The sequence below is a fragment of the Lepidochelys olivacea genome (genome assembly GCF_965140295.1).
Source record: "Lepidochelys olivacea isolate rLepOli2 genome assembly, chromosome: 3".
Classification (NCBI taxonomy): Eukaryota; Metazoa; Chordata; order Testudines; family Cheloniidae; genus Lepidochelys; species Lepidochelys olivacea.
In genome coordinates, this window is record NC_140413.1 from 193032448 (window position 1) to 193056626 (window position 24179).

General features: G+C 43.5%; 2 protein-coding genes across 6 annotated transcripts in view; one reads left to right on the top strand and one right to left on the bottom strand.

Moving 5' to 3' along the window:
* APLF (aprataxin and PNKP like factor) overlaps positions 1-15759 on the bottom strand; it is a 91546-nt gene extending 75787 nt beyond the window's left edge. For 2 of the 4 annotated variants that reach the window (XM_084625269.1, XM_084625268.1), the window contains exons 1-2: positions 15518-15758; positions 8543-8614 (exon numbers count right to left, since the gene is read on the bottom strand). In XM_084625269.1, the coding sequence (XP_084481395.1) occupies positions 8543-8614; positions 15518-15610 (165 nt within the window). In that variant the 5' untranslated portion in view covers positions 15611-15758. Of the gene's footprint in view, positions 1-8542; positions 8615-15517 lie in introns of all 4 variants that reach the window. The other 2 variants (XM_084625271.1, XM_084625270.1) reach the window with 2 other exon arrangements.
* A 115-nt stretch (positions 15760-15874) lies between these two features.
* FBXO48 (F-box protein 48) lies at positions 15875-22107 on the top strand. 2 transcript variants are annotated; one of them, XM_084625272.1, is made up of 3 exons: positions 15875-15973; positions 16542-16882; positions 21683-22106. In XM_084625272.1, the coding sequence occupies exons 2-3, from the start codon at positions 16577-16579 to the stop codon at positions 21842-21844; spliced, it is 468 nt and encodes a 155-aa protein (XP_084481398.1). In that variant the 5' UTR covers positions 15875-15973; positions 16542-16576; the 3' UTR covers positions 21845-22106. The 2 variants fall into 2 exon arrangements, with proteins under 2 accessions (XP_084481398.1, XP_084481399.1); XM_084625273.1 differs by lacking the exon at positions 15875-15973 and having other exon boundaries at positions 15993-16882; positions 21683-22107.
* The last annotated feature ends 2072 nt before the right edge of the window (positions 22108-24179 follow it).

Genomic DNA, 24179 nt, shown 5'->3' on the forward strand with positions numbered 1-24179 from the left:
CATCTTTAAAAAAGGTAAGAAGGAGGATCCTGGGAACTACAGGCCAATCAGCCTCACCTCAGTCCCTGGAAAAATCATGGAGCAGGTCCTCAAGGAATCAATTCTGAAGCACTTAGAGGAGAGGAAAGTGATCTGGAACAGTCAGCATGGATTCACCAAGGGCAAGTCATGCCTGACTAATCTAATTGCCTTCTATGACGAGATAACTGGCTCTGTGGATGAGGGGAAAGCAGTGGACATGTTATTCCTTGACTTTAACAAAGCTTTTGACACTGTCTCCCACAGTATTCTTGCCAGCAAGTTAAAGAAGTATGGGCTGGATGAATGGACTATAAGGTGGATAGAAAGTTGGCTAGATTGTCGGGCTCAAAGGGTAGTGATCAATGGCTCCATGTCTAGTTAGCAGCCAGTATCAAGTGGAGTGCCCCAAGGGTCAGTCCTCAGGCCGGTTTTGTTCAATATCTTCATAAATGATCTGGAGGATGGTGTGGATTGCACCCTCAGCAAGTTTGCAGATGACACTAAACTGGGAGGAGAGGTAGATACGCTGGAGGGTAGGGATAGGATATAGAGGAACCTAGACAAATTAGAGGATTGGCCCAAAAGAAATCTGATGAGGTTCAAGAAGGACAAGTGCAGAGTCCTGCACTCAGGATGGAAGAATCCCATGCACTGCTACAGACTAGGGACCGAATGGCGAGGCAGCAGTTCTGCAGAAAAGGACCTAGGGGTTACAGTGGACGAGAAGCTGGATATGAGTCAAAGTGTGCCCTTGTTGCCAAGAAGGCCAATTGCATTTTGGGATGTATATGTAGGGGCATTGCCAGCAGATCGAGGGACATGATCATTCCCCTCTATTCGACATTGGTGAGGCCTCATCTGGAGTATTGTGTCCAGTTTTGGGCCCCACACTACAAGAAGGATGTGGAAAAATTGGAAAGAGTCCAGCGGAGGGCAACAAAAATGATTAGGGGACTGGAACACATGACTTACGAGGAGAGGCTGAGGGAACTGGGATTGTTTAGTCTGCGGAAGAGAAGAATGAGGGGGGATTTGATAGCTGCTTTCAACTACCTGAAAGGGGGTTCCAAAGAGGATGGATCTAGACTGTTCTCAGTGGTAGCTGATGACCGAACAAGGAGTAATGGTCTCAAGTTGCAGTGGGGGAAGTTTAGGTTGGATATTAGGATAAACTTTTTCACTAGGAGGGTGGTGAAACACTGGAATGCGTTACGTAGGGAGGTGGTGGAATCTCCTTCCTTAGATATTTTTAAGGTCAGGCTTGACAAAGCCCTGGCTGGGATGATTTAGTTGGGGATTGGTCCTGCTTTGAGCAGGGAGTTGGACTAGATGACCTCCTGAGGTCCCTTCCAACCCTGATATTCTTTGATTCTATGATCATCACTCTTTATAAAAACAAGGGTGACAGGAGCTACAGTAACAAATATCGTGACATTTCCCTTCTTAGCCTTATGGGAAAAGCCTTTGCCCGAGTTGTCCTAAACAGATTTCGGACCCTTGCAGACTGAATCTATCCTGAATCACAGTGCGGCTTCAGAGCTTAAACATCTATTATCAACACAACGTTTTCAAGTATCAAAGGGGTAGCCGTGTTAGTCTATATCCACAAAAACAACGAGGACTCCGGTGGCACCTTAAAGACTAACAGATTTATTTGGGCATAAGCTTTCGTGGGTAAAAAACCCACTTCTTCACATGCATGAAGTGAAAATTACAGATACAGGCATAAATATATTATGGCACATGAAGAGAAGGGAGTTACCTTACAAGTGGAGAACCAATGTTGAAGACCAATTCAGTCACGGTGGATGTAGTCCCCTCCCAATAAGTGATGAGGAGGTGTTAATACCAAGAGAGGGAAAATTGCTTTTGTAGTGAGCCAGCCACTCCCAGTCCCTATTCAAGCCCAAAGATGGTATTAAGTTTCCAAATGAATTGTAGCTCTGCAGTTTCTCTTTGAAGAGTGGCTGACTTAGAACAACACTTCCTCAGCTCTCATTCCCTAGCATCCCTCCTCTACTTATGCTATATTGACGACATCTTTATCATATGGACCCACCGGAATGAGACCCTTGAATAATTCCACCTGGATTTCAACAATTTCCACCACACCATCAGCCACAGCCTGGACCAGTCCACACAAGAGATCCACTTCCTGGACACTACAGTGCAAATAAGTGATGGCCACATAAACACCACCCTATACCGGAAACCTACTGACTGCTATATTTACCTACATGCCTCCAGCTTCCATCCAGGACACATCACACAATCCATTGTCTACAGCCAAGCCCTAAGATACAACTGCATTTGCTCTAATCCCTCAGACAAACACCTACATGATCTCTATCAAGCATTCTTAAAACTACAATACTCACCTGGGGAAGTGAGGAAACAGATTGACAGAGCGAGACGGGTATTCAGAAGTCATCTACTACAGGACAGGCCCACCAAGGAAAATAACAGAACACCATTGGCCATCACGTACAGCCTTCAGCTAAAACCTCTCCAGTGCATCATTGACAATCTACAACCTATCCTGGAAAACGATCCCTCACTCGCACAGGCCTTGGGAGGCAGGCCAATCCTCACTTACAGACAGCCCCCAAACCTGAAGCACATACTCACCAGCAACCACACACCACACCACAGAAACACTAACCCAGGAACCAATCCCTGTAACAAACCCCATTGCCTTCTCTGTCCCCATATATACTCTAGTGACATCATCATAGGACCCAATGACACCATCTACACCATCAGGGGCTCATTCACCTGCACATCTACTAATGTGTTATATGCCACAATGTGTCAGCAATGCCCCTCTGCCATGTACATTGGCCAAACTGGACAGTCTCTACATAAAAGGATAAACGGACAAAAATCGGACATCAGAAATGGTAACATACAAAAAAGTCAGGAGGAGAACACTTCAATCTCCCTGGACATTCTATCACAGATTTAAAAGTAGTTATTCTTCAACAAAAAAAACTTCAAAAACAGACTTCAAAGAGAAACTGCAGAGCTACAATTCATTTGGAAACTTAACATCATTAATTTGGGCTTGAATAGGGACTGGGAGTGGCTGGCTCATTACAAAAGCAATTTCCCCTCTCTTGGTATTGACACCTCCTCATCAATTATTGGGAGTGGACCACATCCACTCTGACTGAATTGGCCTTCAACATTGGTTCTCCACTTATAAAGTAACTCCCTTCTCTTCACGTGACAATCTTCTCACTGAGACAACTACAAGAGAAATGCAGAGAACAAAAAAAAAATCCCCTTTACATAGCCTTCGATGATGTCACAAAGGCTTTTGACTTTGTCAGTAAAAGTGGACTATTTGCACTTCTAAAAAAGATTGGATGTCCCCCACAAGCTTTTAAGCATGATTCAATCCTTCCTTGAAAGCATGGACGGCATAGTTCAATACAACAGCTCAGTCTCTGAGGCCTTCCAGATTTGTAGCAGAATTAAGCAAGGCTGTGTACTTGCCACAACTCTGTTTGTGATCTTCTTCTCCTTACTATTAAAACAAGCTTTTGGTTCCTCAACTGAGGGAATCTACTTGCACACAAGATCTGATGGAAAGCTGTTCAATCTTGCAAGACTCAGATCTAAAACCAAGACTCAGAGGCCCTTAACCAACACCTCCTCTTTGCTCATGACTCAGCAGTGACAACCCACAGAGAAGCTCATCTCCAAAACCTTATGGACAGTTTTTCCAAAGCCTGTCAAGACTTTGGGCTTACCATAAGCCTAAAAAATATGAGCATAATGTTTCCAGGGGTTGAGGAAGCAAGATCAACAACTATGAATTTGAAGTGGTGCACAAGTTCATATACCTGGGGTCCACTCTCACAGTCAACCTTTCACTTGAAACAGAACTCAAGATCCACATTGGAAAACCTGCCACAACACACCTACACTGGCAAAACAACAAACTGACAGAACACACAAAGATCTGTGTGCATGTGTTATCAGCACACTTTTGTGTGGGAGCGAGACACGGACCTTATATGCTCATCAGGAAAAGAGGCTCAACAGCTTTGACATGCATTGCCTTCGTCAAATTTTTGGAATCTCCTGGAGGGACACAGTCACCGACACTGCATGCAAACACTCCTCAAACAGAGATGCCTCCGGTGGCTTGGGCATGTGTGTGAGGGGTTGGATCACAGAAACCCCCTGGGCGCTGCCACCTGATGTGCCAAGACTACTTCTGCCCCTGCTTTCCTGCCCAATCAGCTTAGGACTCCAGCACCCTGCTTGGTTTGAGACAGACCCACTAGCCTGCTGCAAACCCAGACCCAGGTCTGAACCACGTCCCCTAACAGCTGTAGGCTTAACTGAAAGCAGCTCACAGAAGTGTGCCTGTCTTTAACACTCGGATGCCAAACTCCCAATGGGGTCCAAACCCTGAATAAATCTGTTTTACCCTGTATAAAGCTTATACGGGGTAAACTCATAAATTGTTCACCCTCTGTAACACTGATAGAGAGATATGCACAACTGTTCCCCTCCCACACCCCCACCAGTATTAAAACACACTCTGAGTTAATTAATAAATAAAAAGTGATTTTATTAAATACAGAAAGTAGGATTTAAGCGGTTCCAAGTAGTAACAGACAGAACAAAGTGAATTATCAAGCAAAATAAAATAAAACCCACAAGTCCATGTCTAATGAAACTGAATTCAGACGAAACCTCACCAGTTCCAGTAAGTTTCCTTTTACAGACTAATCTCCTTCTAGTCCAGGTCCAGCAATCATTCACACCCCCTGTAGTTACTGTCTTTTGTTCCACTTTCTTTCAGGTATCCTTAGGAGTGGAGAGGCTACCTCCTTAGCCAGCTGAAGACAAAATGGAGGGGTCTCCCATGGGCTTAAATAGACTCTCTCTTGTGGGTGGAGACCCCCTCTTCTCTCCTATGCAAAGTCCAGCTCCAAGATGGAGTTCTGGGGTCACCTGGGCAAGTCACATGTCCATGCATGACACTCAGTTTTTACAGGCAGAAGCCATTGCCTGCATGGTATCTTGAATGTCTCCAGGAAGACTTTTTATGTGGATTGGAGCATTCCAAGATGCATTGTTTCTTAAGTGCTTCTTGATGAGAACTTAACTTTGCGAGTTCCTTTCTACAGGAACTGACCAAATGCTCTACTAAGGTTATTTAGTAGGTTTCAGAGTAGCAGCCGTGTTAGTCTGTATTTGCAAAAAGAAAAGGAGTACTTGTGGCACCTTAGAGACTAACCAATTTATTAGAGCATAAGCTTTCATGAGCTACAGCTCACTTCATCGGATGCGTACCGTTGAAAGTATAGTGGTGAGATTTTATATACACAGAGAACATGAAACAATGGGTGTTACCATACACACTGTAACAAGAGTGATCAGGAAAGGTGAGCTAATACCAGCAGGAGAGCGGGGGCGGGAACCTTTTGTAATGATAATCAAGGTGGGCAATTTCCAGCACTTTATAAGAACAGTACGAGGGGAAATAAACATGGGGAAATAGTTTTACTTTGTGTAATGACACATCCACTCCCACTCTTTATTCAAGGCTAAGTTAATTGTATCCAGTTTGCAAATTAATTCCAATTCAGCAGTCTCTCGTTGGAGTCTGTTTTTGAAGTTTTTTTGTTGAAGAATTGCCACTTTTAGGTCTGTAATCGAGCGACCAAAGAGATTGAAGTGTTCTCCGACTGGTTCTTGAATGTTATAATTCTTGATGTCTGATTTGTGTCCGTTGATTCTTTTACGTAGAGACTGTCCAGTTTTGCCAATGTACATGGCAGAGGGGCATTGCTGGCACATGATGGCATATATCACATTGGTAGATGTGCAGGTGAATGAGCCTCTGATGGTGTGGCTGATGTGATTAGACCCTATGATGGTGTCCCCTGAATAGATATGTCTATTCACCATATATACACCATATTTAAAATTTTAAATGAATCAAAATTACATGCTTGAATAAAAAGAATATAGCAGTAGGATTACACTCCGTGCCCAGGACGGTGACAGTGATTGTGAAATTCTCAGGGAGATTAGAGAGGCTACAAAAACAGAAAACCCAACAAGAATGAGGGATTTCACCTATCCTCATGTTGACTGGAAACATGTCTCCTCAGAACAGGAGGTAGAAGTAAATTTTCTAAACATCATTAATGACTGCTTGTTAGAGCAGCAAGTCCTGAAAGAGGCTTAAATCATCCTCTGTACCAGATGACTCCAGAGGCAATCCTGGCAATTACAAGCCAGTAAACCTAACTTCCATACCAGGCAAATTGGTTGAAATTATAGTAAAGAACAGAATTATCAGACACACAGATGAATACGATATGTTTGTGAAGAGTCAACATGGCTTTTGTAAAGAGAAATCACACCTCACTAATCTATTAGAATTATTTGTGGGAGTCAAACAAACATGTGGACAAGGGTGATCCAGTGAATATAATGTACTTGACCTTTCAGAAAGCCTTTGACAAGGTCCCTCACCAAAGGCTCCTATGCAAACTAAGTAGTCATAGGATAAGAGGGAAGGTCCTTTCATGGATCAATAATTGGTTAAAAGATAGGAAACAAAGGATAGCAATAAATGATCCGATTTCACAGTTAAGAGAGGTAAAGAATAGGGTCCTCCAAGGATCTGTACCAGGACCAGCGCTGTTCAACATATTGATAAATAATCTGGAAAAGGGGTAAACAGTGAGGTGGCAAAGTCTGCAGACAATCCAAAACTACTCAAGATAGTTAAGTCCAAAGCTGACTGTGAAGAGTTACAAAGGGATCTCAGAAAACTGCATGTCTGGGCAACAAAATGACAGATGAAATTCAGTGTTGATAAATGTAAAGTAATGCACATTGGAAAACATAAACCCACCTATACATACAAAATGATAGGGTCTAAATTAGCTGTTACCACTCAAGAAAGATCTTGGAGTCATCATGTGTAGTTCTCTGAAAACATCCAATCAATAAGCAGCGACAGTCAAAAAAGCTAACAGAATTTTAGGAATTAGTAGGAAAGGCATAGATAACAAGACAGAATATATCATAATGCCACTATATAAATCCATGGTATGCCCACACCTTGAATACTACATGCAGTTCTGTTCGCCCCAGCTCAAAAAGATCTACTAGAATTGGGAAAAGTACAGAAAAGAGCAACAAAAATGATAAGGGTATGGAATAGCTTCCATATGAGAAGAGATTAAAAAGATTGGGATTGTTCATCTTGGAAAAGGGATGACTGATGGAGGATCTGAGGGGTCTATAAAATCATTAATGGTGTCGAGAAAGTGAATAAGGAAGTGCTATTGACCCCTTCACATAACACACGATCTGTGGTCACCCAATAAAATTAACAGGCAGCAGGTTCAAAACACATATAAGGAAGTACTCCTTCAGACAACAGAATCAGCCTGTGTAACTTGTTGCCGGGGATACTGTGAAGGACAGAAGTATAACTGAGTTCAAAAAAGAATTAGATAACTTCACAGAGGATATTTCCATCAATTGCTATTAGCCAAGATGGTCAGGGACTCAATCCCATGCTCTGGGTGTCCCTAAACCTCTGACTGCCAGACACTGGGACTGCATGACACGGGATGGATCACTCAATGAACTATCCTGTTCTGTTCATACCCTCTAAAGCATTTGGCACCAGCCAATGTGGGAAGACAGGATCTTGAACTAGATGGACCAAATGTCTGATCCAGTATGGCTATTCTTAACTTTATGTTCTTAAGAATCTGTGTTATTCCATTAAGATCATTCATGATAAAAGTTAATTTTCTTAAAGGACTCAATTTAATTTTCACTTCAAGAAATTATCAGATTTTCTTACAAATTTTCAGAAAATTCATCCTGTACTCAGTAAGTGCTGTAAACTTAGTGAGGATGCACTATTTTTCATACAAAAGAGGATTTATCCCTGCTTTAAGTGGAAAACTGAACTAACTATGGAGTCACAATCAGCATTTCCATAATTATGTTCTATATTTCTTAGGTATTTCTAATGTTACACTGTTGTAAAAGACAAAAATAAAAGTAAATTATTGGAAATCATTTGATGGCAGAATACAGATATGCCAATGAGAAAAGGGGTGGTCTGTACAGAATGAGGGGAGGGGGGCATGGTCAGGAGAACTGTCTCTTGTTCATTACTCTACCATCCTTTTTCCCCCCCCTGTGAACTGAGGCAACTCACAGTCTCGAAAAAATGGGGATAACACCAGACAGGTATAATGAGTATACTGATGTTTGTAAACCATGTTCCCATCCTTGGAGAATGCCAGTTTCACCCCACAATCACCTTTTAGAAAAAGCAGTGTTGAGTCTATGGATCACCACATTAAATTCAGTAGCTTCATTTTCAGACATTCCTGATCAATTTCTACTTCTTACACAGATTTTCATTAAGCTTTACTTAGATCCATGTGTATCTGATATCAAAGTAGCTTTTTTCTGGTGTAGCTTGACTGTTACAGAAACAACAAAAAAGTCAAGTTACCGGTTTGATGCGAAGCTGGTCACCCACCACTTCCAATATGGCATGTTTTCGGGATACTCTCTTGTCTGTAATCTGAAAAGAAGACAGACCGTTGAGATAAGAGCAAATTATGGCACTCATATCTTGAATCATTACAGCAAACAAAAATCAAATCAAGATAAACCAATAGGCAGATTAAAAGGTTTCATTGAGTACAGTTCATGCAGGCTGTAGGTTTCTGACTCCTTGTAAGTAGTTCCACATAACACAATTAGTTTTAAAAAAAAGAATTCGTAATTTGAACTAGATTAAAACGTTAAGATCAAGATTTTCAGAACTGGGTGCCTGAAGTTATACTGTTTTAAATCCAGAAATGAACTTTCTAGCCTCAGTGTGGAGAAAAGCTTGAGAATATGAGCCCTGCCAGCTCAAAAATCCAAAGGCAAGCAAAAAACCCCAGAATTTACCATTTGTCAAAATCTTATGATTTTTCAAGGTCTGACAATGCTACTCAGAAGAGACAGTAATGTGTCTTGAAATGTTATAGAGTGCTGTGCTGGTCTCAAAGCTACTAGCACACAGAAAGCAGGAATTCATGTTTTCTATAAAGAAAGTTTCAGGGTAACTCCAGTAAATTTCACCACCATCACCACAGTAGACAAACAGTTAAACCTAGAAACACTGACACAAAAACTGAAATAGAGACAGTACCCTGAGGCTTACAAAACTCAGGAAAAAAGTTGTTAGCTCCTAAGAACTGGCATTACAAGAACATTTTGTGAGGAACTCATTGTTTTAAAAAATTGATATATTAAAAAATTGAGATAATTTTTAATCCAATGTAATAGATGCTAATTCTCCTGTTTTTTCGTTTGGCGCTCTAATGAGATTTTGCCACAGTCATTTGTTTTAATATCATTTATTACAGTGAGAGAGCTCTCTCTTCTGTATGTGCAGCAAAACTAATATTGATGGATTAACTAGAAACCTGCTGCTATTTGCAAGGAAAGTTTTTCCTGTTCATGCATTTCCTTTAAGTGTGACATTCAAGACAGCAAAAAGATCCAATTACATCTTTGTAGGAAACTGTAATTCATTTCTCTCAATGTTTATTAGGTTTAAAGATGTGTATTCAAACTGGCAGAAAACTGCTACCAGCCTTACAAGTGTATGTTGTGACCTCTAGTGAGGAACTATGTTACTTCACTTAACCAAATAAATTCATAAGAGAAAACACAGTCGTTATATATGAGATTATTATACAAGAAAATACATCTGAGAGATTACTGAAGGTAAAACTTGTTAAATTTGACCAGTATAAATTCAATTGAAAAAAATCAGACTTTTTCCTCTCGTTGTAAGCACTTACTACAAACATTACATGCAAAATATTAAACAAGTGCTGCAAGAGCAAAGCTAGGGAAAGAAACAAAGCTTGCACAGGATAAGCATAAATGTGCTACTTCAGGAGAGGGTCCTAATGTATTATCTTGAGAAGGAAGATGAAACAGTTTAGAGCGCACTAAATCGGGACATAAACGGGGTGTCACAGATGGGAGAAAGGGAATGGGTATGAGTCCAGGAGAAATTCACACCCTTAATGGCAAAAGCAGCATAAATTAAGAGGTGGCACATTGTGTGAAATGTTCCAAGCCAGAGATGGAATACAGTAAGCATGTGTATGGTGTATATATAGCAGGGTTATCACTGAATCATAGAATATCAGGGTTGGAAGGGACCTCAGGAGGTCATCTAGTCCAACCCCTTGCTCAAAGTAAGAAACAAGGTGCTGTGTGATTACTGAGAACATCCTATTAGGTCCAAGTCACTAGAAACCCCATGACAATAAGAATGTGTACTGCTGTTGGACAGGAACAACAAAATTTACTATCCTTGTGAGGAATCAGAGTCCAATTCAAAACAAGATAATTAACTAGCAAAATAATCCATCAAGCTGCTACTGTGGCAAAAACAAACCCTTGATACCACAGGATCCTAATTAATGGCTAATGGTCATAGACCCTTGTACACACAATAACCTCAAGGTGCTTGGAAGGTGTGCAGTAGCACATTAGTGTCCATGATTCTGCCAGACTGCCAAGCATTCTTCATGCCCATCTGAGGTATGTGAATAAGAACCAACAGACTCCATGAACAAAGATGGTAGCAGACTACATCACCATCATAACTGGGTGTGTGTGTGTGCTGATGTGGTCCCAGGGTACGTCGGCTATATGTCAGTGAGGAAGCCAAACACATGTGATCATGGGACCTGCATTGATATTTGGGATAGTCATTGTGGGTACTTCCATCTATTGGTAGTGGATATTATCTGAGCTGGGGTCTGCAACTTCCATGGTTTTAGCCTACAATGTTCATAGATCTAGCCTTTATAGAAATAAAAGAATTTACACTGAGTTAGAAGACATTGTTCCCATATCTCTGCTGCTCTTAGTTTTGCCAGGTGACAGAGAGAAATCAAAAGGACTCAGAGTGTCCTTTGCTATTAAGAACCTGTGGTCAATGAAACAGGTAACAGTGACAAGGTGGATGAGGGAATATCTTTTATGGGACAAACTTCTGTTGGTAAGAGAAACTAGCTTTCAAGTGACACAGAGCTCTTCATCTGCAAACAACTGATAGATCAGTTACACTCTGCTGTTTGAGAAAGCTATGAACACTAGCAGATGTAAGCATTAGAATAAAAAAAACAAAACAGAGGCCTGGGGAGCGTAACAGAGATCCACCTCAATCTATAGATCCTTCCCAGCACCACTCTGATTGCTGAGAGTGAAGGCAGGGTAAAGCAACAGAGACACCCAAGCCAGCATGGCTCTGCAGCAATCAGGAGGTTCTGAGGGAGTAAGCTGGGAGAATATTCTTTCTTTTTTATCAGCCAGAGGCTGCTGGTATGGCTTTCAATTTTCCAACACCCACTAGGCAGAAACCAATACGAAAACCGGAGCATCTGAGCCGAGTCCACTGATAAGAATCCCAGCACCAGCCCTGCTACCAACAGTTGGGTGTGAGGGCTAGAATTCTCAGAGTGTTGCCTTTTGATCCTTCAAACTCCCCCACCACTGCTCATCTTTCCTACTGGTCTCTGGCTAGTAGGTGTCTTACATTTTTTCAGCCATACTCCAGTTCTACAAATGAGGTTTTGACATAATGGACATGATTTCATCTCTTTCCACAGAAGGACAATGTAGTTAATATGGGAAGAAGTGTTCCCACTACCAATGCCCTGCTCATATCTACTGACATTTCCAGAGCCAGAGAAAGTGATCCAAATAAATCTTTCACACATCCCCACATTAAATAGGGGAAGCATTGCTTGCAAAGATCTTATCTGCAGCCTCCCCCAAGTCAAGCCTTCCTCAGCTCTTCAGTAATCCAAAGATCATAGAGCAGTTAAGTCTAACATATTACAACAGCAGGTCTGGGAGCCTCATGAAGCAGTCCTCCTCCATTCTTTAGCTACCAGTTTAACCTTTGAAAATCAATTAAGCATGCAGATAAGCAACTAAAGCAGTTCTTATTAAAGCAAATGCTGACAAAGTAAAATATATTAGAAGTCAGCTGGGAGGTATTCTATGAATTAGTAAGGAATATATTCAAGCCATAAAAATTTACAAAATGAAAAAATGCCTCAGTTAAACTAAAGTCAAATATAATTCAACAGCATAGATCAGTAACAGCCTAGTGGTCCAATTATGAAATACATCCCATGAAGAAACACTGCCCTGTGCACAACTCTTTGAACCAGCCAAGAACTCAGCTTAAAACTACATTATAGATGCTCTTAAAATACAAAAGTGAACCCAGGTGTACGAGAGAAACAACAAATGGCCATCTTTTCAATTGGAAAAATGTATCTGCCCTCTTCAGAGGAAGACCAGCCAAAGGGACAAATGCAAAATAATGGTTCAGTGCAAAAAACCCCAGGCAATAAAGGATATCTAAATGTGAAAAAGGCCCAATTTGAATGCAACCCGAAGAATTTATTTTAAAAGGACTTGTTCCCTCCCCTCACTACTCCTTTCCTACCACTACAAACAACAGCAGATGGCTTCTTTAACAGCATAAATGGGATATATCCATCCAGGTAGTTAATATGGTGCTTAGCCCTCTGGGCTGGGATTATGCAGACATGTGTACACCTCAGAGCTGGAAAAAAAGATGGAATGTTAAGTAATTTGGTATATTAGAATGTGTAGAACACAAAGTTTTATTTACTTTCCACTACTTGCACAGTTTCCTTTTTGCATTCCACATCTAGTATGATGAATCCACACTGATCAGTTTCACAACCTTTTCTAGTCAATCTCACTTTTCTCACCTTCATGCAAACTATTCTGAGTGTGGGCACTAGCATTACAGAAGAGTAAATTAAACACAGAAAACAGCTGATCAAATTCTCCCCCTAGTTAAATCCACTGGTTTGTATAGGGTGTAATTAAGGGCAAAAATGTATCCTACTGTTTTAAATGAGTTTAAAAATACTAACACCATTTGTATTAGATTATCTTGAATTCTCTCCCCCATATCTAAAACTACTTAACAAACTTGTATATAAATGTAAATGCAGCCACATTTGCCACCTAGAGAAAGGTACCATAGCAATTAGGCACTAAGTGCTGATATGGCTGAGTGAAGTGAGTACAAGCCCTGGTCTACACTGAACATTGAGACTGACATAAGTACATCGCTTAGGGGTGTAAGAAAGGAACTCTTGAGCACCATAGTCAAGCCAACCTTAAGAATTCTAAGTTAAGAATTCTTCTGCTGGCCCAGCTACTGCCACTCAGGGATGTGGAAAAACCCCTTTATAGATGTAGGACATGTCTACATTATGGTGCTAAAGCTGTACAGCTGTCACTGTAGCACCCATAGTGTAGACATACCTCGAACCTACCTGCAAAAAAAGTTTTGTTGAAAGAGACACTGCCAATTTAAGTCACATCTTTCTGAAATGTTATTACCAACCTATTGTTACAAGTATACCTGAAGTTACTATTGAGAAAATTGACAGGTTTCAGAGTAGCAGCCGTGTTAGTCTGTATTCGCAAAAAGAAAAGGAGTACTTGTGGCACCTTAGAGACTAACAAATTTATCTGAGCACAAGCTTTCATGAGCTACAGCTCACTTCATTGGATGCATTCAGTGGAAAATACAGTGGGGAGATTTATATACATAGAGAACATGAAACAATGGGTGTTACCATACACACTGTAAGGAGAGTGATCACTTAAGGTGAGCTATTACCGGAGGGGGGCACGACCTTTTGTAGTGATAATCAAGATGGGCCATTTCCAGCAGCTGACAAGAATGTCTGAGGAACAGTGGGGGGTGCAGGGGGAATAAACATGGGGAAATAGTTTTACTTTGTGTAATGACCCATCCACTCCCAGTTCAAAAACAGACTCCAAGGAGAGATTGCTGAATTGGAATTAATTTGCAAACTGGATACAATTAACTTAGGCTTGAATAAAGACTGGGAGTGGATGGGTCATTACACAAAGTAAAACTATTTCCCCATTCCCCCCCCCCCCGCACCCCCAACTGTTCCTCAGACGTTCTTGTCAGCTGCTGAAAAGTGAACTCTTGCTTTCATGTCTCAGAGCAGAACTTAGTTTGTGTTAGCAGAAAGTTTGGGGGACTGATGCTATTCCCTCTCCACAGTTTGACCCCTAATTTCCTCTGATTTGGGAGAGAATCAGGAGATGTTTATGCAAACAGGAAAATGAGTCAGCATCACCAACCCATACGATTTATTAGTCTCAATGTTTAGAGTTTCTCTTAAAGCCCCAGCTCCTAGAGTCACGTTAAAGGAGAATCGTCGTTTTTGTTAACACAAGTTTCCTACCATTCCAGATTATGGAGAAATGCTTGAAAGGAGCTGGAGGGCTCTGCTTCCACCTTCCCCAGCCTCTAATCCACCCTGGTCCCACAGCCTGCTGGGGATATCGGTTGGCGGCCCCTCTGTGAAACCGTGAGCACAGGCGTGTACCTAGTGCAGTTCACCCCCATCCCCAACGCCTGCCCCTTTTGTGCTGTGAGGGAGAACCTGGTGCATGCTCATCTCAAATGCACCAGGTTGCAGCCTCTATGTTCTGGCAGCACTTTTCCCCACACCTGTTTATATTTGCACACTCTGTCCATGGCCCCACCAAGTTGCAAGACTGCCTCATTAACCTCCTCCTGGCCCTGGCCAAGGTAGCCATCTACAACACCAGGAGGAGGATGATAGATGAGTGGGTGCTTTGCGACTGTGGGACCTATTTCCGCTCCTCCCTGATTTCACGCATCTGGGCAGAGGTCCGCTGGATCCCTAGACAGCTCTGAGGAACAGTGGGCACTGTCAGAGGTTTCTCTGCTCAGTGTCCTCCTCTGAATCCCTAGTTTTGAACCTATGACCCTCGCTCCTGACCCTGTTATTCCTTAGTTGCTCCCCCCCACCTTCTCCATCTGGTTCCCAGGCCCAGTGGTCCCTCCCACAAGGCTGGGGGAAGGGCCGTTAGACATGGGCAGGCGTCCATCCGCCCACCTCCCCGGATTCCCCATAAGGCCTTCCCCCAGACGGGGCTCAGCCCTGGGGTCAGCGGGTGAAGTCTGAGAGCCTGGGCTATACTGGTGGGTCTGGTGACCAGCTGAGCCCATGGCCCCTTCCGGCCCCAGACTCTATGGCAAAGAGCAGGCGAATAAAAGCCTCCCGCTGTGCCAGATCTGCCCCAGGCCGGGGCTGCCGACGCCGGGGCCTGCACAGCGACGGGGCAGCTGACAGGGATAATGGCTCCCTGTCGGAGCGTCACCCAGCGGTGGGGGAGAGGCCTCTTCGCCCAGCGGGGTGCGCGGCGTCCGGGCCAGCCTGGGGCCCCGGGCAGGCCCGCGCCAGGCCTCCCCCCAGAGGCGGTTCCTGGGCTGGGGGCTGCAGCGGCCGTACTGGGCAGCGGGGTCAGGGAGCCCCCCCTCCGCCCTGCGAGGAGCCAGACTTACTCCCAGCAGGGGGCCTCTTCCCAGCACTGTCTGGCCGGGCGGCAGCGCCACCGGGTAGCCCCCGTCCGCGGGCGCTAGCTCGAAGCCCGGCATGGGCGTCGCTGGGACGGGGGCTCTCCGCCTGCGGACAGGGAGCAGGCCCCGCTGTCCCCTTCGTCCCCCTTCCGTTTCCCTCTGTGCCGGGAGGCGGGGCCGGCGGCCGCTGTTTGTGTTTAAATCCCCGCACCGCCGCCCACCCCTGGGCCGGCCATCCCGGAAAGGGTAGTTTCCAACTGTCACCCTCCCCGCCCGGCCGCGCGTGAGCATCGCCGCGGGGAAACTACAAATCCCGGCGTGCACCGCCCCCAACAGCCCCCTCCGCATGCGCATTGCCTCGGGAAGCCGGTGGGGTAAACAAACACGTTCGAATGGGGGAGACGTTTAAACCGTCAGCTGGGGGCAGCAGCGTGGGGCCAGGTAGGGGGGCGGCCTGCGGGGTTGGAGTTACCTTCCACCTGCCTTCGCCGGCGGCGGCTGGGGGGGATGAGAGCTGGCTCCAGCCACGGCTTGGCCAGGCGAGCTCCCCGGCGGGGCTGGGCTCGGCAAAGGGCGCCTGATGGTTGAGCACAGGCCGGGCACCCGTCAGTCTCTGGCCTAACACCTGGGGCTCGGCTAGCCTAGCCTTCGCACAGGGCCCTGTACAACAATGGAGTGATTGCTGAGTGCTGGGCAAACGAGAGCACCAGTGACCCACCCGGCACTGCTTGAGGGCTGGGCCAGCCTGGGCACAAGGCACAGCCCACTGTTTAATATGTGAGACGCTTTAACATAACCTTCAAAATTAGAAAAAAGGAGGACTTGTGGCACCTTAGAGACTAACCAATTTATTTGAGCATGAGCTTTCCTGAGCTACAGCTCACTTCATCGGATGCATTAACTTGGTGAAAGTTAACTCCATGTATTATGTAATTGAGATCCGTGATAACGGCATGTAACCACCTACATGTCAGGCTGTTTAGTGACCACTGTACTTCCTCACCCCCAGGGTTACTCATGGTGGGTGTATTGAGGCCTTAAATTATGCAGAAAGCCTCAAAGAAGAACAAACAGGCAGTCGCTTCGTGTAAAGAACTGACCATCCTTCCACCAGCCAAGAAAAAAGAAGAAAGTCGGGAGGACTTTGTGACGCTGCTGCCTCCAGAAGTCAGTTTTAAAATTTTCAGTGAATTGGATATTCAGAGCTTATGCAAAGCTGCAATGACATGCAAGAGCTGGAATCGTGCAATTGAGAACAGTGACTATTTGTGGAAACACCACTGTTTAACTGTAAGAGCTGTCTGTCAGCGAGAGATAGACTGTGATAGAGGAAATGGATATTCATGGAAGGTAAATTTAAGAACATGGACTGTCTAGCTTTGGGAAACTGGATAGCTTTTGGGATGAGCATTAAGATATTAGAGGTTCTCTTCTGATCAGCATTTCTGATCCATCCAAGGTCAAGAGCAACTCAAAGTTGTTACCATCTAATAGTTACAGCCAGTGAGGTCTCAGGGCTTGTTTACACGACAAAATTAAGTTGACCTAAGTCGAAGTACAGCCACCACAGTAATTAAAAGAGGAAGTTCACGTCCCCACTTTCTCCTTCAGTCGGCAGGAGTGTTTCCACCAACTGAAGTGGGGCATTATAGGACACAGCTCTGGAGCCTACCAGCCCAAGCTGTCAGCGGGGTGCAGGGCTCACCTGGCACCCAGCTCTCCACACCAGGGCTTGGGGGCCCCAGCTGCAAGCCAGCTCCCACAGCTGACAGCTCAGGCTATCACCATCAGAGAGTAGAAGGACTCCAGCTGAGAGCCCCCCCTTGGGGCTGACAGCCAACAGGCCGTGTCAGTTGATCACTGTCTAACTGCATCAACATAAGCGCTACACCTCTCATGGAGGTGGAGTTATGTCAGCGTAACAGGTGACTTACTTCGTCAGAAGCAGCATTCTAATGTAGACACTGAAATAATTAGATCATAATAAGCCACCTTGTATCAACCTAACTCTGTAGTGTAGACCAGGCTGTAGTGAAATAGTATCACAAACACCATCACAACTGGCAGTCTGTGCAGAAATGCCAAAAAATAAGAGTATCATAGAGACAATGAACTACCTGATCCTTGAGAAGTGATCAGTCCAGCTCTGGAATGGAACACATTGAGAAAGGGACAAAGTTTTACATACATGATCCCCATAATTTTACTTCAGTGAAATACTGTTGGGAGAGAAGGGGTTCCTAGAATCGCTGATCTAGAGGTTTTTGCCCCTACATACCTCTTAAGCTAGATACAGCTAGGGGTCAAAGAACCAGCTGCTTTAGAACCCCCTTACCCAGCACTATTGCAGCTGCTACTCAAAACAGTGAGGAGGAGCTGAACATGTTGAGTGAAATCCTGTTGAGGAATAGAGAAAGCATAAACTCTGGCAAGCTAACATATAATTAGGAAGGCCAAAAAAGAATTTGAAGAACAGCCAGCGAAAGACTCAAAGTAACAACGAAAACATTTTTAAGTACATCAGAAGCAGGAAGCCTGCTAAACAATCAGTGGGGCCAGATTTCCAAACTTGAGCCATTCTTTTTAGGTGACAAATCTGAGGAATGTCCCAGACTGAGGTATAAGCTTTTGTGGGTAAAAAAACCCCACTTCTTCTGAAGAAGTAGTTTTTTACCCATGAAAGCTTATGCCCAAATAAATCCCTTAGTCTTTAAGGTGCCACCGGACTCCTTGTTTTTGTGGATACAGACTAACATGGCTACCCCCAGACTGAGGTATCATTAGACAGGTTTTGGAACAAATTAATAAATTAAACAGTAATAAGTCTCCAGGACCAGATGGTATTCACCCAGTAGTTCAGAAGGAACTAAAATATGAAGTTACAGAACTACTAAACTTATCATTTAAATCAGCTTCTGTACCAGATGACTGCAGGACAGCTAATGTGATGCTAATTTAAAAAAAAAAAAAAAGGTCCCAGAGGCAATCCTGGCAATTATGGGTCAGTAAGCCTAACTTCAGTACCAGGCAAATTGGCTGAAACTATAGTAAAGAAAAGAATTATCAGACACATAGATGAACATGATTTGTTGGGGGAAGAGTCTACAAAAAGTGTTAAGGGAAATCATGCCTCAGCAATCTGCTAGAATTCTTTGAGGGGGTCAACAAGCACGTGGACAAGGGTGATCCAGTGGATATAGCGTACTGAGATCTTCAGAAAGTCTTTGACAAGGTTCCTCACCAAAGGCTCTTAAGCAAAGTAAGCTCTCCTAAGTAGGGTCCTACCAAATTCACGGTCCAATTTGGTCATTGGTGATAGGATTTTTAAAAGTGTAAATTTCATGATTTCAGCTATTTAAATCTGAAATGTCATGGTGTTGTAATTGTAGGGCTCCTGACCCAAAAAGGAGTTGTGGGGGGTTGCAAGTTTATTGTAGCGGGGGTTGCTGTACTGCTACCCATACTTCTGTACTGGTGCTGGCAGCAGCGCTGCCTTCAGAGCTAGACAGCTGGAGAGCAGCAGCTGCTGGTCGGAAGCTCAGCTCTGAAGGCAGAGCCGCTGCCAGCAGCAGCGCAGAAGTAAGGATGGCATGGTATGGTATTGCCATCTTTACTTCTGCGCTGCTGCCTGCAGAGCTGGGCCATCAGTCAGTAGCTGCCTCTCTCCGGCCACCCAACTCTGAAGGAAGCAATGCAGAAGTAAGGGTGGCATGGTATGGTATTGCCACCCTTACTTCTGTGCTGTCTTCAGACCTGGGCAGCTGGAGAGTGGCAACTGTTGGCCAGGTGCCCAGCTCTGAAGGCAGTGCCTTGCCAGCAGCAGTGCAGAAGTGAGGGTGGCAATACCATACCATGCCACCCTTACTTCTGCATTGCTTCCTTCAGAGTTGGGTTCAGATTCCTTAAAATAACCTTGTGACCCCCCAATTTGAGAAATGCTGGCCTCCCCCATGAAATCTGTATAGTATAGGGTAAAAACACACAAAAGACCAGATTTCACAGTCTGTGATGCTCATGGCCGTGAATTTGGTAGAGCCCTACTCACAGCATAAGAAGGTCCTCTCCTGGATCAGTAACTGGTTAAAAGATAGGAAACAAAGGGTAGGAATAAATGGTCAGTTTTCAGAACGGAGAGAGGTAAATAGTGGTGTCCCCCCAGGGTCTGTACTGCCACCAGTACTGTTCAACATATTCATAAATGAGCTGGAAAAAGGGGTAAACAGTGAGGTGGCAAAATTTGTAGATGATATAAAATTACTCAAGGTAGTTAAGTCTCAGGCAGACTGCGAAGAGCTACAAAAGGATCTCATGAAACTAGGTGACTTGGCAACAAAATGACAGATGAAATTCAATGTAGATAAATGCAAAGAAATGCACACTGGAAATCCCTACTATACATATAAAACAATGGGATCTAAATTAGCTGTTACCACTCAAGAGAGAGATCTTGGAGTCATTGTGGATAGTTCTCTGAAAACATCCACTCAATGTGCAGCAGTCAAGAAAGTTAACAAAATGTTGGGAATAATTAGGAAAGGGGGTAGATAATAAGAAAATATCATATTGCTTCTGTATAAATCCATGATATGCCCATATTTTGAATACTGCATGCAGATGTGTCATCCCATCTCAAAAAAGGTATATTGGAATTTGAAAAAATACAGAAAAGAGCATCAAACATGATTAGGGGTGTGGAACAGCTTCCATATGAGGAGAGATTAATAAAATGGACTTTTCATCTTGGAAAAGAGACTACTACGGATATGATAGAGGTCTAGAAAATCATGGCTGGTGTGGAGAAATTAAATAAGAGTAAATAACACCTTCTCATATCTAACACAAGAATTTAGGGTCTTCAAATGAAATTAATAGGCAGCAAATTTAAAACAAACAAAAGGAAGTATTTCTTCACACAACACACAGTCAATCTGTGGAACTCTTTACCAGAGGATGTTGTGAAGGCCAAGACTATAACAGGGTTCAAAAAGAACTAGATACGTTCATGGAGGATAGCCATTGATGGACCTATTAGCCAGGATGGGCAGGGATTCAAAACCATGCTCTGAAGTTTCCCTAGCCTCTGCCAGAGCTGGGAATGGGTGACAGGGGAGGGATTACTTGATGATTACCTGTTCTGTTCATTCCCTCTTAAGCACCTGGCACTGGCCACTGTCAGAAGACAGGCTGCTGGGCTAGATGGACCACTGGTCTAACCCAGTATGTCCGTTTTTATGACAGCTATCACCTGCAAGACGTAGCAGATCAGAGAGGGAATGAATTCAGACATTGCAACCACCACCCTGAACCAGCACTAGTTTGAAAGAAAGTAGGATACAGCCACCTCTTTTGGGGTTTTAAGTCTACCTCTGCATAGATCACTGGTCAGTGAACTCAGAGTTACACAGTTTCAGACTCATTTCCTCTCTGAGGAAGTGTTTTAGTAGTTCAGTTTGAGGCAAGAGCTCATAAGGAGGCAGGGCTGTGAGCAGATGGAATACTCACGCTGCTCTGAAGATAGTAGACACACTGAAATCCAAACTCAACACCTTCCTGGCATCTGACTTCATTAACAAAGCAAATATCACAAATCCTAGTCTAGTCTTTCTCCGGTTATATGGCCATTTCCAAGTCTCCTCCCTTAGGCCTTCTCTACCCTAGATCCCTCTCCCAGACAGCTACTTCTACCTCCTTATATCCAGGGTTGAGGTAACAAGCTACGTGTGTCAAAACGTCAATAAGTTAGTACCTGCATGAGCAGGGAAGAGAAACCCAACCACCCTGCTGCATGAGCACACAAGAGAGTTTAGATTATTTTGGGGCTCGCAGGATAGGGAAGAGAAATAGAAAGATATTTTAGAAGTTTTACTTTAGGGTAGGGATTTAGCCTGAAAGGGTGGGGATGAGAGGCAGAAGATTTGAGAAGTGAGAATGATGCTCATATTACACAGAAAATGTGAAGTTAAAGCCCTGGTCCACTAGAGGGCATTTGTACACCTATGTATTGCATTGAGGTCCCAGACACCCAAATGTGTTATGCAGATGCTTCTTCTGGTGTAAAACTTGAGTTCTCCCAACTTCCAATGTTTACATTGACTTCTGCTTAATTTATTCAACTTTTTCAAGGTTTTTTAACTGTTTACTCTGTATCAGGTCACTCTACTGAGAAACTACTGGAAGAGCAAAGTGAAGCATGAATGGCTGAGTGGAAAATATAGCAACATTCACTCACGCTGTGGCTTACCAGAAAAAAGCATGTATCCCATGGATGCTGATACATGGGGAGAAATACTGGAAGCAGAACTGGAAAGATAAGAAACCAGACATGGATCTTAAATAGCAAGAAATGGCACAGAACTGACTGTTTTTACTGTAAATATTTAGCCATACACACCAGTGACATTTGCAAATATGTAGTAGAAACTTCACTGGAAAAAATGTATAAATACAGAGTTTATTTTTATTTTTCACTTTATCAGAACAGCTTCTTGTAAAAACCCTAAATGAGATATAAACTATACAATGTAATTATTTTTAAACATCTGCTAAGTTAAACAGATGTTAAGTCCTGGATTGACTTTTCATTATGCACTTTTTGAAAAAAATGGAAAAAACATTTACACGTTTGTTTGGTTTTTTTACTTGAAATTCATATGAAGCAGAAACCTGTGACAGTGAAGAGTCCACTAGAGTGAAAAATCGCCCCAGGCATGGGAAATGGAGGGGATTGACTACAGTATAAGCATCAAAGCTACTGGGTATGAACTCTTTCAGTCTGGCCTTCTTTACCATCAGGTTCTACTTGAAGTACGGTTACAGTCACAAGAGTGATTGTAGTAGTACCTCCTTCCTAGTCCCCTGACCTGCTCCTAGTGTGTATTCAGTCACAGAAACAAAAATCAGCAGTTAAGTTTTATCTTTTACTAGTGCAGAAACTACTATGACAGGTTTCAGAGTAACAGCCCTGTTAGTCTGTATTCGCCAAAAGAAAAGGAGGACTTGTGGCACCTTAGAGACTAACCAATTTATTTGAGCATAAGCTTTCGTGAGCTACAGCTCACTTCATCGGATGCATACTATGAGTAACTGAGCTGGATTTACTCTGACTTAATTCAGGTTACAGCCCCCCCTGTGCCATTTTAACATTAATTATTATAGTAGAACTCTCCTTGAAATGGAAATAAGGGTTAAGTTTCCCCAATAAACCTCTTTAAGTCTAAAGTTGAAACCCCACATACAATAGGAAGGGAATTCAGTCATCCTCTTACCCTCACCCAGCCTCCAGCTAGTTGACACCACTTCCTCTTTGCTCCTGGGGCAAAGAGATTTCTACATATCACTTTACTGTTGACTGCTTGAGTCCAGCCTTTGTAATAAGGGGAAGTGTTAGAGAATTCTTCAGGGGAAGAGAAAAGCAGGGAGGTCAGAGGACATTGTACAGGTGGGTTCAGGAAAAGGGTAAATGAATTCATGGAAGGGAAGCAGCAGTGGGAGAATGGAAAACAAAAGGGATTGCACAGAAGAGCAGTGAGGAGAAAGCAGTAGCCTGGTGCAATAAACCACCTCCTCTTAAGCTCATTTTGTAGTCCTGGTCTATACGCAGTTTTTGTACTGATATAAAACTTGATTTTTTTTTAACTGAAATAGTTCAGTTGTCACAACCTCTATTGCAGGTGCTTATAATTGGATCCACACTGGGGGCATACTAATTTACATGGGTTTTAAACCGATAGAATGGTGTTTAGACAAGCCCTGACAGAGCATCTTTCATACAAAGTATTGTAAAATGTTTTACAATGAGAACCAAGCAAACTGATGGGTGAGGTTTAAGAGCAGTTGGCTCAGAAGGAAAAGAAGAGAGCTGGACAGAGAACCTAATATAGAGAGGAGGCAATAGTGATTTAGGGTTAGAATCGGGGTGAGGGTTAGTGGTTAGATTAAGGGTAGGGTTTGAGATAGGGTTAGAGTTCATGTGAGCGTTAGAGTGAGGGTTAGGGTGAGGGTTTGGGTTATGGTTAGAGTTGAGGGTTAGGGTTTTTAGCTAGGGTAAGGTTGAGGGTTAGAGTTAGTGGTTTGGAGTTAGGGTGAGGGTTAGGATGAGATGGGTTAGTGTTAACTTTAGGGTTAGGATTAGAGTTAGAGTGAGGGTTAGGGTTAATGTGAGGGTGAGGGGTTCGGATTAGGGTTAGGTTTAGGGGTGAGGGTACGGGAGAGCGGTTAGGGTTAGGGTTTGTGTTTGTTAGGTTTAGGGGCAAGGGTTAGGGTTAAATTTAGAGTGAGGGTTAGGATTAGGGGTTAAGGTGAGGTTAACGGTTAGGGTGAGGTTGAATGTTAGCATTTAGAGTTAGGGTTTGGGTAAGGTTAGGGTTAGGATTGAGGGTGAGGGTTAGAGATTGTGGTTAGGGTGAAGTTGAGAGTTAGGGTTAAGGGCTAGGGTTAGGATTTAGGGTGAGGGTTAGGCTTAATATTAGTTTAGGGGTTAGGATTAGAGTTAGGTTTAGGAGTTGGGGTGAGGGTCAAGGTTAGGATTTGGGTTAGTGGTTATGGTAAGGCTGAGGGTTAGGTTTAGGGTGAGGGTGAAGTTTAGGGTTAGGGTGAGGTTGAGAGTTAGGGTTAGGATTTAGGTGAGGGTTAGGAAGGGGGTGAGAGT

Excerpts from the sequence above, each read along its gene's own strand:
- FBXO48 (XM_084625272.1), top strand. The coding sequence starts at position 16,577 with ATGCAGAAAGCCTCAAAGAAGAACAAACAGGCAGTCGCTTCGTGTAAA. Across the intron at positions 16,883-21,682 it reads GAAATGGATATTCATGGAAG|GTCACTCTACTGAGAAACTA; the intron begins GTAAATTTAAGA and ends ACTCTGTATCAG.